The sequence below is a fragment of the Capricornis sumatraensis genome, chromosome 13 (assembly GCF_032405125.1).
Source record: "Capricornis sumatraensis isolate serow.1 chromosome 13, serow.2, whole genome shotgun sequence".
NCBI classification, from domain to species: Eukaryota; Metazoa; Chordata; class Mammalia; order Artiodactyla; family Bovidae; genus Capricornis; species Capricornis sumatraensis.
In genome coordinates this window covers 26888312-26907181 of record NC_091081.1, presented here as the reverse complement: position 1 = coordinate 26907181, position 18870 = coordinate 26888312, and the positions used below count along the sequence as shown (strand labels likewise).

The 18870-nt window shown below is 42.1% G+C and overlaps 1 protein-coding gene across 1 annotated transcript; it reads left to right on the top strand.

Annotated features, from left to right (window-relative positions):
- The first annotated feature begins 862 nt into the window (after positions 1–862).
- On the top strand, positions 863–7078 carry MFSD4B (major facilitator superfamily domain containing 4B). Its single transcript, XM_068984939.1, is given in 5 exon segments — positions 863–913; positions 2603–2771; positions 4069–4185; positions 5810–7020; positions 7022–7078. Coding segments are annotated over 5 exon segments (1605 nt in total).
- The last annotated feature ends 11792 nt before the right edge of the window (positions 7079–18870 follow it).

Sequence of the window (18870 nt, the reverse complement as noted above, 5' to 3'; positions counted from 1 at the left end):
AGTTGTTACTTTCTATGACTCCACCCTCCTATCTGTAAAACCAGGATAATATGGAATTTAGAGTGTTGTTAAGAGGATCAATTGAGATCATACACGTGAAAGTTTACATAGTGGCTCAACAAATGTAGAGTGACAGGTGAACGACAGAACTCAAAGGAACTAGGGCAGAACTTTTGTAAACTTGCATCAGAGAGAGATCTTGGGGGTTCCCTTGGCCCCACCCGCCCGCCCCACGAGGAGACCCAGGGAGCGGGCGCGAAGCCATACCTTGCGTTTCTCGGCCAGCAATTCCTCGTGACGGCTCGGCTGCATTTTACCTCCTAACTCGTCCCAAGCTGCAGCTTCAGCTCGCTCCGCCACGGGGCGCCCGCCTGCAGGGCCTCTGTGGGCTCAGCTAAGTGTGATGCTGAGGCCTGAGAGAGACGTCGGGTCTCCTGGGCAACCACATCAACTTCCGGTTTGGGGAGAGGCCGCGGTTGGCGAGAGGCCACATTTCCGCCACGTGATCTGCGCAGGCGCCCTGCGTGAGGGAGGCCGCGCGGCCGCAGGCTGCGGCGGCCGGCGCGTCCCGAAGTTCGACTCCTCCGCCCGGACTAGGGCCACCCCTGGGGAGGTGGCGCCAGCCGGGACCGCAGGCTCTGGAGGCACGAGGCCGTGGCAGGGTGCCGAGTTCCCGAGGCTCCGCTGAGAAGCCGAGCGGTAGCGAGACCGCTGCTCGGGAGCCGCCACGATGGAGCTGGAACTGGAACCCTGTGGGGCCGGGGCCCCGGCTGCCGGGCAGCGGCTTCTCCAGGCCGAGGCCCAGGCGGACAATGAGCCGGAGGCAGTGGTGGGTTCCCGGCGGAGCGGCCGGGCAGACAGCATGCTGCGCTGGTTCATCACCGTCCTCCTGTGTGCCGCCTTCCTGGGGCTGGTGAGAGCCGGGGCTGGAACCCTCCCAAACCGAGACGAGGGCAGACGTTCTGCAGAGAACGCGGCCTTCTGTGCTCTTGTCTCCGCCGCTTGCAGACTCCGTGACCTTGGGCTCATCCATCTGCCCGAGCCTCAGTTTTGCAGTCTGTAAAATGGGCACAATTGCGATTTTTCGAGAAATATTGTCAAGTGTAAAATAGATTTTCGTAATATATAATGTCATCCAGTTCCAGCAAACCTTTCTACCTCTCCCCTGTGGGGTCAGGAGAATGCAAGAGGGGTCGCCAGGTCTATAGCCGCTCACCCAACCCCCAAATTATTGCACAAAGCTGCTTTATTGGGTTCTTGTCTTCGTTTGACTGAATTGACCCCTTATTCTTGGATATGGGAAAATAGACCCAGACAGGAAGAGTGACTTTTTCGGACCACACAGCCGGTTAAGTGGTTGAGCCAGGAATGTTTCCTAGTCTGCCTATAATCTTATGTAAAACAAATTTTCTGATCCTTAAATGTTTTTCCCAGAACAAAGTGCAAGGCTAGTTTAGCCTTTTGCCAAAAGTCTTGGCCGTCGTTTTCTGGAATAAGGCGGTTACTTTATTCCAGAAAACTTGCCTTAGTAGCTTGTCTTAAATATTGGGGTCTTGGGGAGTTGGGAGGGTGAGTTCTCTGAGCTGTCACTTCTGGCCACTTAGTATCTTTCCCTGAGGTACAGTTGATTCTTAGAGTATTTGTATTTGAAGAAAAGTCAATGCAAACGCCGTTCCTCTTCCCTGTTCAATGCGTTGCAGGTGGGACTAATTTGGTTACAGCGGGGGCACTGCCTTCCGTTCATGTATTAGTCGCTAGCTCTGTGCCTGTGCCCGCGTCCTGGGAGGGGCTACATCCAAGCGTTTAGGGCAGAGTCGTGCAATTAGAATCCCTTATTCTTGAAATATAGACCGATTGGAAACATTTTTTTAAGTGTCCAAGGAATTTCCTGTGGAAGCCAAATGCAGCCCCTAATTTTTGCTAAAATTGCAAGTCTTTGAATAAAATTTCGTTTTTAAATCCGGTGCATGCAGGTGTATGTAATATTGTCTAAGAAAGCCTTACAGACAGTACCCCTGAGGCTTTGGTTTTCTTGGAAGAAAAATGTAGATTGGGAAACGTTCAAATTGTTTCTCTCTTCATGTTTTATATGTATAATTTTAAAGAAGGACCCTATGTACATCCAGCAGTTCTGCTGTTTTACCAGCATCAAAAATGGGATACTGTTTTGATGGCTTGAAAACTTAAATTTTTAGCATCACAATTCTCGTGTTATTTGTGCATGCAATGTGTTTCAGACTACTTAAAACTTTCAAAAACGTTTTTTAATGTTACATTTTACTGTCAATAGAAATACTGTAGTCTTTTCTGGTATTGTTCAAAAAGGAAGCCGAATTGCACCGGAAAGCTAAAAGAATTAATTTTTTAAAAGTTCAATTTGAGAGTTGTCAGATGAGAAAAACCATAGGATTTGACACACCAGAAATAGTCTGTAGCTCTAGTAGTACTATTAGTAGGTTCATTATGAATTTAACTGTGGGACTTAATCTCGTACGGTCCGTTGAAGTCCCCTCCTCCCTTTTTAATAGTGAAAAAAGCTACCACATACATAGACATTATTTTATTGATTGTAAATAAAAACTTCTGTCTTTTTGAATTTTAGGGAATGAGTGTTGCTATACTGGGACCCACGTTTCAAGACTTGGCAACGAATGTGAACCGCAACATCAGCAGTCTTTCTCTGATTTTTGTGGGCCGTGCCTTTGGATACCTGGGTGGCTCTGTGATTGGTGGAGTTCTTTTCGACAGTATGAATCATTTTCTCCTTTTGGGTGAGTAAACGACAGTTTCAGCTTCTTTGAGACTTTCAAGGAATTTACAGTTTGCTTTTAAATATGAAACATACTGGCTTGCAGAATGGTTGACAGCTTAAAAGTAGTGTTTAGACATCCTCACTGAAAGCCAGGTTCCTCTGCTGTCCGCTCTCATCTTGGCAGTTGCTTGGAATCTGGGCTGGATGCCTCTGGAAATTTAGATGAGTACTAGTACGTTAGCGATCCTTAGCCCTCCTGACCTTCACTGTGGTCTGGAAACCACTGCTGGATCACATGCCAGTTGTTTAAAGAGCTCTGTTTGTGAGTGTTTAGGGCAGATCTTCTGGGGCCATAGATGAGATTAAACTCCTCAGACCTGCCCAGACTAGACACTGGGCTGAGAACAAAGGCTGGGGGGGGCGGAGATGGTGGGTGAAATGATGAATGCTAAATTTTTGTCCCAGCTGCTCCTTGTGGATGATCAACTCAAGCGTCTCCACCTCACCCAAAATAGATAGCAAAGCTTTTAACTTACTCTTTTTGGGATAAATTGACATGTTTAGAGAAAATCTGGGTGAATATGGCAAAACTGCTTTGGAAATAAGGAGATAATTACTCTTGTTGATGAATGAGTAAATAATCCCTCTGATTTCCATAGCTGGTTGAAAGAATGTATTTCTTACATTTCCCTCCCTAGTCTTCAAACAAATCTGTTTATGCTGCATGCTCAGTTGATGAGTTGTGTCTGCCTCTATGTGCTTGTCATGGATTGTAGCCTGCCAGGCTCCTCTCTCCATGGAATTTTCTTGGCAAGAATACTGGAGTGGGGTGCCATTTCCTACTCCAGGGAATCTTCCTGATCCATGGATTGAACCTGTGTCTCTTGTGTCTCCTGCATTGGCAGGCAGATTCTTTACCACTAGTGCCACTGTTTAATACATTTCTACTACAAACTACTATAGTAATTGCATTTAATTGTTTACCTTTATCTAAAAATCTGTTTAGGTTGTTAAAAAATAAATAATTTTTGAGCTATCTGGCTATAAAATTTTGCCTTGTGGTATAATGTATGTTTTGATTATTAGCAGTACTAGAAGTGTATTTATATTAGAATAGCTTAAACTTTATAGTTCATAAAGATGATAGAAGCTTTTAAATGAAATAACTTCATAGAAGTGGAACCTTTCCTCTATTCATTACTCAACTTTAATTTGACCTGTTTTGCATTTTTGAGAGTTTTTATGATGTTGACTTCATCTATGACCCTTTGCCATAAATAGTGTTTTTCATAGCTGACTTTGACCTTTCTTCTCAGGGGTGTCAATGTTCGCTACTACAGTCGGTCTTTATCTTGTTCCATTTTGTAAGACCGCAGTGTTACTGATCGTCATGATGTCTACCTTCGGTGTTTCAATTGGCATTCTGGATACAGGTTAGTGAGCCCTTCATTATCATCTCTGGGAGTAGCGTCTTTCTACTAGAAAAATGGGATTCTCCAGTGGGTTGCCATTTCCTTCTCTAGGGGATCTTTCCGACCCAGGGATCGAACCCAGGTCTCCCACATTGCAGGCAGATGTTTAACCTCTGCACCACCAGGGAAGCCCTAGAAAAAGAGCAGATGGTATTAAATTGTCACTTGCACTGTCCCCTAAAATGACACTGACCTACTGTGTTTCTCATGGGGTCTCCCAGTCAGTGCCACCCTTCTTGCTAGATAGAGTGCCCGTAGTGAATTCAGAGGGTTTTGTTCTTTGAGAGTTTGTTGATTTACAGTATCCAAAGAGGAGAGGGGCCCCAGTGTGGGTGATTACAGTGCAGACGAGCAGGCTTTCAGTCAGCCTAGGTCTTTATCATTGTAATGTGGCAAGAATTGATGAATAAATAGATGAAACCAGGTTTGGAGCCATTATATGGCTGAGGAAGCATAGAAGCAGCTCTCCAATTTAAAATGCACTCTGCCTTTCAAACTAAGAAACCTGTGTTGTGCATTATTTCCCTTTTCCTTTTCTCTCAAAAGTTGCTGCCCTCGTGTATCTTTATTTTTTAAAATGTCCTGAATAATGTATGTGACATTCGTTCATCCCTAAAGCCAACTTTCTCCGCCTCTTCCTTGGTATTTGATAGGTTGGAGAAATATTTTTTACTTTGGGCTTAATTTGGTTGTGAAATTACAGGATAGAATTGTATGTTTATGTGCAAATCTATTAAAAAGAAAGAAAAAAAATATTATACCTTGTGCTTCTCATCTTCACCCTGTAGACACCTAGACAGTGTGACCACAGGTGTTAGAAGGCATCCTTGTTACTTGCTCTTGTAATGGCCAGAATCCTGTTGTGGGCAGGCTTCTGAATATGGGTTTTGCGTCTGCTGTATACATAAATAATTTTTCCTCAAGTGACTACTGATTTCCAGTATAGAAAAATTTGGTTATTTGGCTACTATCTGATGATAATATATATTTAAAATATTTAGAAGTAAGTAAATATAAATATCCTTCCCTACCCCCACCCCTCCTGTGCCTGGTATTATTGTTGTTCAGTTTCTAAGTTGTGTCCACCTCTTTGTGACACCGTGGATTGCAGCACACCAGGCTCCTCTGCCCTCCACTATCTCCCAGAGTTTGCTCAAATTCATGTCCGTTGAGTTGGTGATGCTATCTAACCCTCTCACCCTCTGCCGCACTTTTCTCCTTTTGCCTTCAGTCTTCCCCAGCATCAGAGTCTTTTCTGATGAGCTGGCTGTTCACATCAGGTGGCCAAAGTATTCAAAGCTGGTATTGGAACTGCATTGTAAAAAGCCTTGGGCTGATGTACTTAGCTCTAGGAGATAGGCTTTACTAGACTACAGAATTCCATTTGTGAGTGTGCGAGGTTCTAGTGCTCAGAGTTTCTTGGTAGTGTTGGTGAGTTAGAGTTGACTTAGTCATAAGGACTAATCGTAGAATTGACTTAGTTGCCACAGTTGATAACTTAGAATATTTATTTCTGATAGTAATGAACTGTTTTCTTTTTTGTCAAGTTACTATAATTAAATCATTCTCCATCTTTCATTGATAGGTGGTAACGTCCTAATCTTGGCCATTTGGGGCGACAAAGGAGCCCCACACATGCAGGCCTTACACTTCAGTTTTGCCCTAGGTGCCTTTTTGGCTCCACTGCTGGCTAAATTGGCATTGGGCACGACAGTGTCTGCTGAAAACCACACAGAGGCTGACTTTAACCAATCTGCCTTCAACCCGTCATCTGAAGCTGACTCAGAAACTCTATTTGGAATACCTGATGATATGAATTTACTGTGGGCTTACGCTGTTATTGGTGCTTATATTTTTGTAGTTGCTCTCTTTTTCTTTGCTCTGTTTTTAAAGAAAAGCTCAAAGCAAGAAAAAGCAAGAGCATCTGCTCAGAGGTTTCGAAGAGCCAAATACCACAATACCCTTCTCTGTCTCCTTTTCCTGTTCTTCTTTTTTTATGTTGGAGCTGAGGTAACATACGGCTCTTACGTTTTCTCATTTGCAACCACCCATGCTGGCATGAAAGAAAGTGAAGCGGCCGGGTTGAACTCCATCTTCTGGGGGACCTTTGCAGCCTGCCGGGGCATGGCAATCTTTTTTGCTACATGTTTACAACCTGGAACCATGATTGTGTTGAGCAACATTGGCAGCCTGACTTCATCTTTATTTCTGGTCCTTTTCAACAAGAGCCCAGTTTGTCTCTGGATAGCAACTTCAGTGTATGGGGCCTCAATGGCAACCACGTTCCCCAGTGGAGTATCTTGGATTGAGCAGTACACGACCATCCATGGGAAAGCTGCAGCATTTTTTGTAGTCGGTGCCGCCCTGGGAGAAATGGCTATTCCTGCAGTAATTGGAATTCTTCAAGGCAAGTACCCTGATTTGCCTGTAGTTTTGTACACCTCTTTGGGGTCATCAGTAGCCACTGCTGTTTTATTTCCTGTGCTGTACAAACTAGCCACCTTGCCGCTTGATCGTCAGCGAAAAGAACACAGGAAAAGTGAGGACCAGAAAGCTCTGCTTTCTACCTCTGGGCTCAATGACTGTGAGGAAGAGAATGAAGAAGATGATGCAGAAAAATGGAATGAAATGGACTTTGAAGTGATTGAAATGAATGATACCATGAGGAATTCTGTAATAGAGACATCTAGAAATATTTTGATGGAGCCTACAGCTGAAGTTCCCAACCATTCCTACTCAGATGTGTTAATGTTTGAATCCTCTCCAGTTAATACTGGCAACTCCCCTGTGAATTACCTTGCAAGAAACCAGGACAAAAGGGACTAATGTGTTGAGAGGATGGATTATTTACTGACTCCTCAAATAGTCACCAGTTCGCCAGTTAGAGCAAAGCATAACATATTTGCAACAAGCTTTGAGGATCACAATTTCTAGCTCTGAGTATAGCAAATGCGAAAAAGTTTTGAAATGTTCTGTAATCCCCAGAGCCTTTCGTAAAGAACCAGTGATCTCATACAGCAGGATCCTGTTGTAAGGCTAGTGTTTGGTGGCATGTGGCTGATTAGGTAATATTTTATGGCCTTCACCCTTCCTCAGAGCATGCAGAGAAGGCATTTGTTTTTGAGAAGTTGGGTGTGCCATTCAGATAAAGCAGAACCGTATAGCAGTTGAATTGGTTAGCCAAACAAATTCTCTGTCATCAGTATTCTGCCAGGGAAGTTGAGAATCATTTCATAAAGAGACATCTTTGAAAATGGACAGAGATTTCTATTAATTGTTTTACTCTGTAGTGTTGGATTAAAAATGGTAATTACTGATGTTTTCAGATTTTTATGAAGAGAGCAGAGAACAGGTCCTAGAGACCTGGCTTCAAACCTCCGATGCTGCTTCCTAGTCTGGCCCTGTACTCAGTCATCTGACTTATGTACGCCTTGTTTATCTCATCTCCCGGTCTGGGTCTCTAATGAAAGTGAGATGACTTTCAAATGGGAATCCCTCATTTTTACAGTTTGTGCAAGATGTCTGTCAGAAATGAACATAAGCGCCACTACATTCATCATTTCAAATCAGAAGTGAAAAAAAATGAATAGCTTTAAGAATGTGCTAGTGATTAAGAATGTCAATTTAAGAGACTCAGTATTACGCTATTTGAATAATTCTGAGGAATACATTTTTAGCACTGTATGTCATCGATTCTGAGATGCACCTTTTTTCCACATTTTTAACATCTCTGAAATCAAAGTATGTGTTAAAATCAGTGATCATTTAATGTGAAAAAATTGAGTTTTTTCCCATATGCTTCTATAAAGTAATGTTGCGTTTTACAATCAGTGTCTTAATTTCAGTGAACACAGTGATTCATTCAATGATGGATATTGTACTATTTTTACAGACATTTTAAGAAGAGAAGTTATTTTTATATGCTCATTTTCTCTGTGTTCACACAGGATTTGGAGATGCCTTGTTGCAGTTTTTAAAGCTGTTTCAGAGTTGCTATGTTAGTAGTAGGGCTGTGAACCGGGTCTCTTGTGGTCCTTTGCTTCCCTCAGTGACAATCTGGGAATGAGTCTGCTGTTCCAGGAGTTACTCCTTATTGAGTCTAGTTAGTAGTCACGTTGGAAGCACTGTAAATTAGACTGCTAATTTAATTTACCATGAGACACCATCTTTTCCAGCGATTGGAATACCTGTGTCAGGCCTCTGGATCGCCTCTTTCCTGAGGTTGAAATATCTGGGAAATCAAAGTAATGATTTGAACGTGGCTTGGGGGCCTAAGAGGGATCGTGAGCATGGCAAATCTGGCGTGGGGTATCCTTTGATAAATGACTGGCATTGATGACAGATTTCGTTCACTTCTTAGCTCATTTTGTGCTGAATAATACCTAATTTCTACTTGGTTGCAGTATGTCTGCTTTTTAACTAATTTCTGTAAATTTGCCTTTGTTTTTTCGTAAGTGGAAAATAGTACCTTTCTCGACCACTGTCCATTATTGGTTCATTTTAACAATCTGACAGTTTTGGAGAGGGCTGGTGGAGAAATTAACAGTGAAAAGCCTATTCTTGCTCTCTTTATTCTCGCCTTTTCTCTTAGCTAGAACTTGGAGATTAGGTCTGCTCCACTTACTGCCCTTTCTCAGGTTGTTGGAATGTAGGCAGTAGCAACTATTTGGCATCTGGGTGGCTTGCCAGAATAGGGATTCAACCTGTGGCATCGACAGTTAAAGGGTAAAAGTGCAACTCAGGGAAAGAAAGGAATAAGAACGTGATAGAAAACTTGGAAATCCACAAAAAATTCATTAGAATTCCACAAACCAAAATGTGAATGGCCATATGAGATTATAGGGACTGTTAAAGTTTGATAATGTATTTCCATATTGGAAAGATAAGACAGTACAATTCCAGGAATTAGCCTTCATCCTAATAATCAGTTCTTAGTTAAATGAGTGTCTGCCGATACTCAAGTAACCAATACCGAGGTTTTCTATTTCTGAGTAACAAATTATTGTATCACAAATTCAACAGCTTAGAACAACAGACCTTTTATTTCTTTAACCTCACGGTTTTCTTGAGTCAGGAATTTGGGCATGGCTTCACTGGGTTGGTTCTCTGCTCAGGATCTCATGGGCTGCAGTCAGGCTGTTGGAAGAGCTGTGCTTTGTAGAGCTTGGACTTCCCTTCTGTGCTGTGTGGTTTTTGACAGTAATTCAGTTCCTTGAGGTAGTAGACTGAGCTCTCCATTTTTTTTTTTTTTCTGGCTGTCAGCAGGCACCTGTCTCGATTGCTGGGACCTCCCATGTGGCCCTCTCATAGATCCTTTCGAAGCACGGCAGCTTGTTTCTTCAAAGCCAGCAGGAGAATCTCACTGGAGCCGACTGAGCTGGGGTTTTTAATTATACTGTGTAATCATGGGAGTGACATCCTGTCCCTTTTGCCAGATTTCATAGACTAGAAGGAAGTCTCCGAGTCTGTCCAAACTCTAGGGAAGAGGCTAGTATATGGATGTATCTGATTATTGGGGGTCACCTTAGGGTGTGTCTGCTATACTCAAGTGTCTGCAGCACTTGAGGGAGCAAGAAAGCTTTAGCTGGGGAAAAATCCTTCAGTAGTCACCAAAAGTGATAATAGATACAACCCACTGATCCTTCAGTAGTCACCAATACAACCCACTGAATGCTCTAGTGCAGGAATGGAAAACTCCCTATAGACCAGGCCAGTAAACCTAACTCAGGCTTTTTCCCTTGAGATTTTATTTTGTTTTCTTTTCCACTATACTTTTTAACCTGTTCAAATGCAGCTTAATATGAGGGAAATTCGTAAGTTTCAGTCTAATTGTATTTTCATAGTAAAGTCCAAGAAGACTTTGAGAGCATTTTTCAATCCCTGTTATTTTTTAAAGAAAAATCTTCAAAAAAAATAATTTTTTATTATATATGAAGGTATAAAAAAGGTCATGGTAGAAGATTAGGGAAGTACCTAAAATTTTTAAGGGACAAATGTAAGTAATCATAATCCTAAATACCTAGAAAGTTCTTACATTTCTAGTCAGCTTAGTTTCCCAAGATAAGGGTAAAGGGGTAAAAAAAATTTCCTTCTTCCAGGTAAAGTATCAGAAACAACTTGAATTTTATGTCTAGATTATATTGATACAACATTTAGTGGATTGGATTTTAGTTTGAATAGTTGTAATTCACTAAGAACAAGAACAGTATCAACACACCCCTGAAAAATGTGAGACCCAGATTCCATGTAAAATGATTTTGTTTCAAGTAGATTTATTGAATAATCAGGATAGTTTTCTCATAACCAGAACTTTTGTATTATTATAGCAATGTAGCATTTAATCCTGCCACTTAAAAATTATTACTAAAATAGAGCATAAAATTCTTAGTGAAAGTAGATATATTCTTCTGGGGTCCCTTGTGTTAGGTGCCCTAGTTCGTAATATGTATTTGTAATGTTTTGTTGTGAGTGTGTGTGTGTATATATGTTTGTATGTGGAGCCCACAGATGCTGTGTGTGTCTGACATTTTCTTATAGTATGGGGATATAGCAGGGGTAGAGGTGATAGGGAAGGGATACAGAAAAGCTTACTGTGTGATTTCAAAGTTTGTTACAATTGTTCTTTTAATTGAAATTTTTATGAAAGTTATTGTCGATTTACATGTAGTTGTATGCAGTGTTTTTTTTCCAAACTTGCTGAGTGAAGGATACTTGCTCAGTCTGGAAAGAGAAAAATAGACTGGTGCTTCTCATACTTTAATGTGCATTAGAATTGCTTCTTAAAATGCAGATTCTAATCTAGTTGGACTGGGTTAGGGACTGAGATTCTTCATTTCTAACAAGCTCCTAGGTGCTGTTGGCCCATGGGTCGACCACACTTTGGGTAGCAAGGTCCACTTTTTGGGAATTTAAATTCTTGGCTACTTCTTTTGGGAATTTCATTTGTTTTCTTTTGGCTTTTCTAAATCTGACCCTAAATCTCTGGGAGTCTGTAGTCCCCATGAACCCCCTCCACTTGTATACGCTATTCCAAGACTGAGTTCTCCTCAGTCCTCTCCATCTGCTGCGTTAGCTGTTGAATATTTATTTCACATGTTATCGAATGCCTCCTGTTTGGTAGTTCCTGTGGGAGATACACACTGGTAAAAAGATCAGAAATTTCCTGCCTTCATGGAACTTACCTCGAATGCAGTACTGTCCAGTATCTGCATTGGCTGGTGGCTGCCATATGTAGATAGCACAGGTCCAGTGGGAGAAACAAAGCATCAAACAAGTCATTGCCCAAGATTTTCCAGGAAGGTTTTATTTCCTGTTGTTCTAGAGATTGATTAACTACTATCTGGGGTCAGAAGGTTGTGATAGATACCTTGTCAAATGGTGTAATATAAATTATGGCATTTAAGAAAGACCTGGTGATCTGCACGAGAAGGTTTTGGTTTCCTTGGGTATAAAAGAAGCAAACCAAAGCTAGTGACTTGGTTGTCAGAAGGAATATTTAAGCTCTTTCCTTTAATGCACTTTGGCCAGTTGGCACTTGAACTAGGTTGAACTTGAGTTGGATTTTTATTTAGGTTTAACTAGTTTCATATTTAATGATTTAAAACTGTATAGCACTGAATTTTTACAATCAAAGAGAACTGTTCTTTATTTTCCAATGTTTTCCTGTGGTGATTGTAATTATGTCTTCTCTTATCCTATATTTCTGCCCTTTTTATTTCTTTTAATTCTTCAACAACAAGGAGGATCCCTTAGGTTCTTGCACTGTGACTATTGATTCTTATTATTGTCTCCTGTCTTCCTTTTGACTTATATTTTTAATTGCAGAATGCCTCAGTTTCTGATCTCTAAATTATTGCAGCTTGCCTTTGATGCATTTGGTAATGTTAGTTAATGGATGGCCTGGAGAAATGTTTTGAAGTTGTAAGATGACATGAGTAGCTTAAGGGGTTGGGCTTTCTAGCTTATTGTGACTAATAAGGTGCTTTCTTTTTTTTTTTTAGTCCTTTTTAGTTGTGATAAAATACGCATAACAAAATTTATTGTTTTAACCATTTTTAAGTGTACAGTTCAGTGGCATTAAGGGCATTCTCATTATTGTGCTATAGTCACTGCCATCATCTGCAGAACCTTTTTAATCTTGCAAAACTGAAACTCTCAATCCATTGAATGGTAACTCACCAATTCCACCCTCCTCTCAGCCCCTGACAACCATCATTCTACTTTCTGTCTGTGAGTGACCGCTCTTAAGTACCTCATATAAGTGGATACAAACAGTATTTGTCCTTTTATGACCAGGTTATTTTATTTAGTGTAACATCCTCAAGGTCCATCTTGTTGCAAAATGTGTCAGAATTTACTTTGTAAAAATAACGAATATTCTGTTTGTATGCATATTTTGTTTACCTATTTATATGTTGATGGATACATGCTTTGCTTCCACCTTTTGGCCGTTGTGAATAATGCTGCTATGAACATTGATGTACAAATATCTGCTTTTTTAATTTTTAAATATTTAAGTATAGTTGATTTTACAATGTTGTTTCAAGTGTACAGCATATTCAGTTGTATGTATGTTATATAAATATGATATATATATAAATACATACATGTGTCTGTGTTCTTTTTAGACTTTTCCCCGTGTAGATTATTATGAAATATTTAGTTCCCTGTGCTATACAGTAAGTCCTCTAGTCTCTGCTTTTCATTCTTTTAGGTATATCCCCATAAGTGAAATTGATGAATCATATGATGATTCTAGTTTTAATTTTGAGGGGTGCTTTATTTTTATTATTCTGCTTAGATAGTATTCTAATCCACTAGGAAGAGGGAAACACTTAGTATCGCTTCAAACTCTAGGCAGGCTTTTGGTGCATGCTAATTAGCTTAGTATCACACACCCTGAGGAAATGAACATGAATGTCAGGTATCTACCTCACAGTTTTGTTATTTCTGCTTCCAATCTTTGTTCGGTCACTGAGCTTACACTGAGAGCTTACTTTGTGCTAGGCTCTATAGACTAAGTATTAACGAAACTTCCTCTCCTGTCCTTAGAGTACCAAGTATCACTCTCATGTATTTTGGGATTTGGAGCCCCGTTTCCTGCTAAGTGGCCAGTCTCGTGTCATGTTCTTTGGAAACATAGAGACTCCACCTGGCCACCTTGGAAGAGACAGTGTGTGGTCAGGGAACCATGGGCTGGAATGGGCCCGGTGCTGGGGCCAGGCTGCTCTCTGCCTGTTTCTCAAAGCAGCTCTGCCTGTCGGTGGAACTTCTCCCTGATCCTCCTCCCTTAGGCCCATCCTCTGTATATCTCTCGTCCAAATTCCAGAGCTTGCTGGAGTCCAGCTCCAGCAGCCGGGGGATCAGCCTGAAGGGATGAGCGGTGTCGGCGGGAAATGGTGTAGCCTCTGACTCGAGGTACGGGACTACATGTTTATTTCAAGCATTAGGTTCTCTTTTATACTTCTTCAAAAGCATTAGGTCAGAGGTTCGACATTTTCAGTTCCCCCTCACCCAGATTGTTACCTCATTGTTGCCCTTCAAACAGAGTTCCTGCTTCAGCGATTCTCTCAGAGTCGTGTTTTCTTGTGATCGCATTGTAACCCATGCTGATGTCTGGGCTGCCTACCACATGCCTCAGTTTATTTCTTATCTTTTAAGATCCTGCTTGTCCCTGGTATCCTAAGCTCTAGGCTTCTAACTATGCTTAATTATTCTTAAACCCTAAACTCAGCAAACTTCTTTTGCCATAAACATTTCCCTCACAAACAGGTCTCAGATAACAATCTTTCCCATGGCCTCAAGCTGCAGCCTACATGCTCATCCTGGGACATTCTTTGCAAAAATCCTTGAACAAATGTCAACGGTTACTTTATAGATTATTTTCTGGGCACAACTGCAGAAGGCTTTGTGTGTTCTACGCTTCTCTCAAGAACATTAAGCACCTTAATATTCTTTCCAGCCAACTCAACCAAAGAAAGGAAAAAAGAAGTCAGAATCACAAGAGCTAACTCCTTCATCCCGGGTCCGTGTCTGCAGAATGAGGAGAGGGGGCTGGGGCCGTGCCTTCATTTTGTCAGTAATGCCTAACGCGGCTCCCAACACACACACACTCCCCCTGGCCGCCTTGGAAGAGATAGTGTGTGGTCAGGGAACCATGGGCTGGAATGGGCCCGGTGCTGGGGCCAGGCTGCTCTCTGCCTGTTTCTCAAAGCAGCTCTGCCTGTTGGTGGAACTTCTCCCTGTTCCTCTTCCCTTAGGCCCATCCTCTGTATATCTCTAGTCCAAATTCCAGAGGAAACCTGGCTGACTGATTTGAGTAGCTGCTCTTGTCCTTTCTGGGCAGAGCCTGGCCTTAGGAGCTGTTGACTAGCCCGCTACTTGGCCTCTCTTGGGTCGGTGCCTGTTGCCCCCATCCAGAGAGTGGCCATCTTGACACTTCTCTCCCTGCTGCTCTGACACGGGCACTGTTACAACCAAAAAGGAAGTTCCCCTGTCTGCTCTGTACCTGGGGTAGTGCTGGGTTTATTGGATATTTGCTAGCAGATGCCCGAATGGCATATAAATTGTCAGGCTCTAGGGAGATGGTCCGGTTCATGTTTTTAATCGAAATTGGAAAAACAGTCACAAGTAATGATAGATCTTTTTTGAGGAGTTTATTAGACAAGGTTGGTAGTGAACTGTATGATTTCCGTCAAGGACAAAAGCTCTCTCTCAATAGGGTAGCATGTGTACTTAAGAGAGATAAAAGAGGATTCCCAGTTTGCAAGAGATCTTATTAAAGCGCTAATCTCTGTGAACCAGAAAAATTTCCAAGTCTAAACATTTTAGTTATTTAGCAGGTATCTACTGAGCATTTGGGCTTCCCAGGTGGCCCTAGTGATGATAAGCCTGCCTGCCAATGCAGGAGATACAAGAAATGCATGTCAGATCCCTGGGTTGGGAAGATCCCCTGGAGGAGGACACGGCAACCCATTCTAGTATTCTTGCCTGGAGAATCCCGTGGGTAGAGGAGCCTGGTGGGCTGCGGTCCATAGGGTCACAAAGAATTGGACGTGACTGAAGCAACTAAGCACGTGCGTGCTGAGCATTTACTGTGCTCAGTAATCTGCTACGGGAATATAGCAGAGGACAAGCCTGGTGGGATCCTTGGTGGCATCGAGCTTATGCTTTACTATTTCAAATAAGATTTGCCATGACAGTCTTTGTTCGCTGAAGCATCAATAAAGCCTACTGTAAAGGGTTTTACCGGTTCCAGAAAAGTAAGTATTGACAAGAGCCAGGCTCTTGTTTCCTTGGTGTATGTTTGTGTCTGTTCATTTCCAGTATTTTTACATGTAATCTCTGGAGTGATTCTTGATTTAGAGCTTTATAAAAAAGATTTAGCACAGTCCAGTTGAGGCGAATATAGTGAAAATTCGCTGGAGAAAGCGGCAGCAGGGGACTCTGACACCTCGGGAATTGTTCAGAGGAGCCAAAGGGCACACTTCTGGTTGAACTGGAATCTTGGGTCACACCTTCAAACACCTATGGGTTAACTGGGCCGGTTCTCATTCACTTGAGAAGTTTCTTTCCTTAAGTGGGGATTACCGAGTTCTGGGTCCTCATACTCTTTGGGCCTTTACCCATAGTGAAGATAAGCTCAGAGACAGAAGCATTTAGGAAAGGAAACGTTTACCTCAAAGAGAAGGACTGGCTTGCTAAGTATAAACACAATTATTTAAGGGAAAAAGCAACATGTACCAAAGTTTCCAGGTTTGCGTTAGTCTGTTCATAATGGAAAAGTAGTAACTGTCCCACATGTTTATCATATTCATAGAAAGTGAAGTGAAAGTCACTCAGTCGTGTCCGAGTCTTTGTGACCCCATGGACTGGACAGTCCGTGGAATTCTCCACAGAATACTGGAGTAGATAACCTTTCCCTTCTCCAGGGGATCTTCCCAACCCAGGAATTGAACCGGGGTCTCCTCCATTGCAGGCAGATTCTTTACCAACTGAGCTATCAGGGAAGCCCACACATATTCATAAGAGGTCGTGACATATTCATATTCATAGAGATTGTGACAAGTCTTCAGACAGCAGTGCAGCAAAAGCCAGGGATAGAATTGCTTTGTTAGGAAGTCCAGGCTTATGGGAAATGTTCGTGGTTTTATTGTTTCTGAGATCAGAGCCAGTTAGGTGACCCTGTTACTTTAGTTTTATCTTGGTGAGGGGCAGAGGGAGTGTCTGCAGACTGTGATAAGGATATAGAAGCAGGGCAAAGTGACATTTTGCTTTTACATCCTCCAAAACCCATAAACTCCAGGATGGAAAACAGCCTGAGGGAAAAACGTAATTGCAGCTTGTATTCTTGTTCCCCTGGCCAAGAGATCAACCATTTTGCTCCAGTGTTTTTTTAACCGTAACTGCAGTTAGAATCAGCTAACAGTGTTCAAAATCTACTGATGCCAGCCTTTTCACTTAAATAAGAATTTAATTGGTGTGAAGTGGGGCCTGAGTGTTGATATTTTTGAAAGTACCCCCTAAAGTAATGTGCAATAGAGGTTGAGAACTGCTGCATTTATCAATGCAGAACTGAAACTTCTAAACTTGTTGCAATGGTTTTTAAAGGGTGATTTACAGCTTGGTTACATCATGTTTCTTTTATGGATGCTTGAAATCCTGTGTACTTTCTCTGAAGGAGAAGTGGAAAGGAAGAGCTCTCATATTTCGTGTTATTGCCGCTGCTGCTTGGTCAGTTAAAGGGAGTAATCAATACTGGTTGAAATTCTGTCCCCCCAAAAACCAAACCCAGCTCTTTTGGAAGTTGCCCTTCTAGACAGGTTTTTTTTTTTTTTTTTTTTTTTTTTTTTTTTATTTTTTTTTCAATTTTTTTCTTTTTTGGCTGCATCCAGCAGTATGTGGGACTTTCGTTCCCTGGCCAGGGATTGAACCCTGGGCCCTCTGCAGTGGAAACGTAGAGGCTTAACCACTGGGCCGTGGGGGAAGTCCCTCTAGACAGGTTTTTGCTAGTCACTTTTGATTTGGGGGGCTTAATGGAGGAGGAGTGGTAAACTTGTAGATTTATTACATTTGGATTTAAGCCTGCTCACTGTTTATATGACTTCGTACAATGTAAAAGCTTGTTTTAGTAAAATATTGATGTAAATAAACACTGATACTGGTTAAAGATAAAATTTGTGTCTTATTTCATGGATTTTTAGAAATGAGTTTGGTATCTCTCCAGAAATTAGTCAAGAATATTTCTAGAGTTTAGATTATGAGTTCTCCAAAATGTGTGTGATAAAGTGTATTGGTTCTTAAAATGGGAATAGTATTTAATTTTCACTTCACATGGATATTTTAGAAATGACATCTAGAATCTCTGATGACATCTAACATTTTTGGCCCTTCAGCTCCTCTTAAGAAGTTTATGACATAAGTGCTAACCTTAAAGTCCACCAAAGGAGCTATTCAGTTCAGTCGCTCAGTCGTGTCCGACTCTTTGTGACCCATGAATCACAGCACGCCAGGCCTCCCTGTCCATCACCAACTCCCGGAATTCACTCAAACTCACATCCATCTAGTCGGTGAGGCCATCCAACCACCTCATCCTCTGTTGTCTCCTTCTCCTCCTGCCCCCAATCCCTCCCAGCATCAGGGTCTTTTCCAATGAGTCAACCCTTCGCATGACGTGGCCAAAGTACTGGAGTTTCAGCTTTAGCATCATTCCTTCCAAAGAACACCCAGGACCGATCTCCTTTAGAATGGACTGGTTGGATCTCCTTGCAGTCCAAGGGGCTCTCAAGAGTCTTCTCTAACACCACAGTTCAAAAGCATCAATTCTTTGGGGCTCAGCTTTCTTCACAGTCCAACTCTCACATCCCTACATGACTACTGGAAAAACCATAGCCTTGACTAGACGGAGCTGCAAATTTTAATGTTTTGCTTGAATGATATTAATGCTTCCCTAATTAAGAGGATGGCAGGTATGTCTCTGTTTCAGAATGGAAAGATTTTCAAATTGCACATCAGGCAGCAGCTGGGCTACCTCTCCTTGCTTCCTTCTGTACAGGGCCCAGCAGTTGAAAGACTGCCTATTTCTTAACTTGTTTAAAACAAGTTAATGTGGTGATGGTTTGGTTAAATACTTCTAACTTGGATTGTGATTCAGGTATACAGCAACTTCCTTATCCCCTTCGTACTTTATGGGGGTCTTAGAAAAGGATATATTTTTTTTAAAGTGGGACGTTTAAGCTGAGAGAAACTAAATGACCACATTCTCCCTTGTCTTGTGGGAGCAGTTGTAGGTGACATTCTGGGTGTCCTTTTATGACCACTACTGGCTCTGCTTTCAGTGACCTAGTTTACAGCTGTGCACTTCACTCTGCACGGGGATCCTCTTGTACCTCTGCCTCGTGCCAGGGACTGTGGGCAAAGCTTGGCCTTTTCTGGCTCATCATAAACAAAACCTCTAGAAGCCTCGGCATTGGGCCAGATGGGATTTCAAGCATAACTGATGTGACGTCCAACGCCAGTCATCACATGGTCCCCAATGCTTTCATGAGGAAGCAGGGGCTTGGTTGATCCTTGCACACCCATTTCATCTTCCATGAACCTGGCGAGGCGTGAGAGTGGGCCGAATGACCACACCACCCGCTCCTAAGG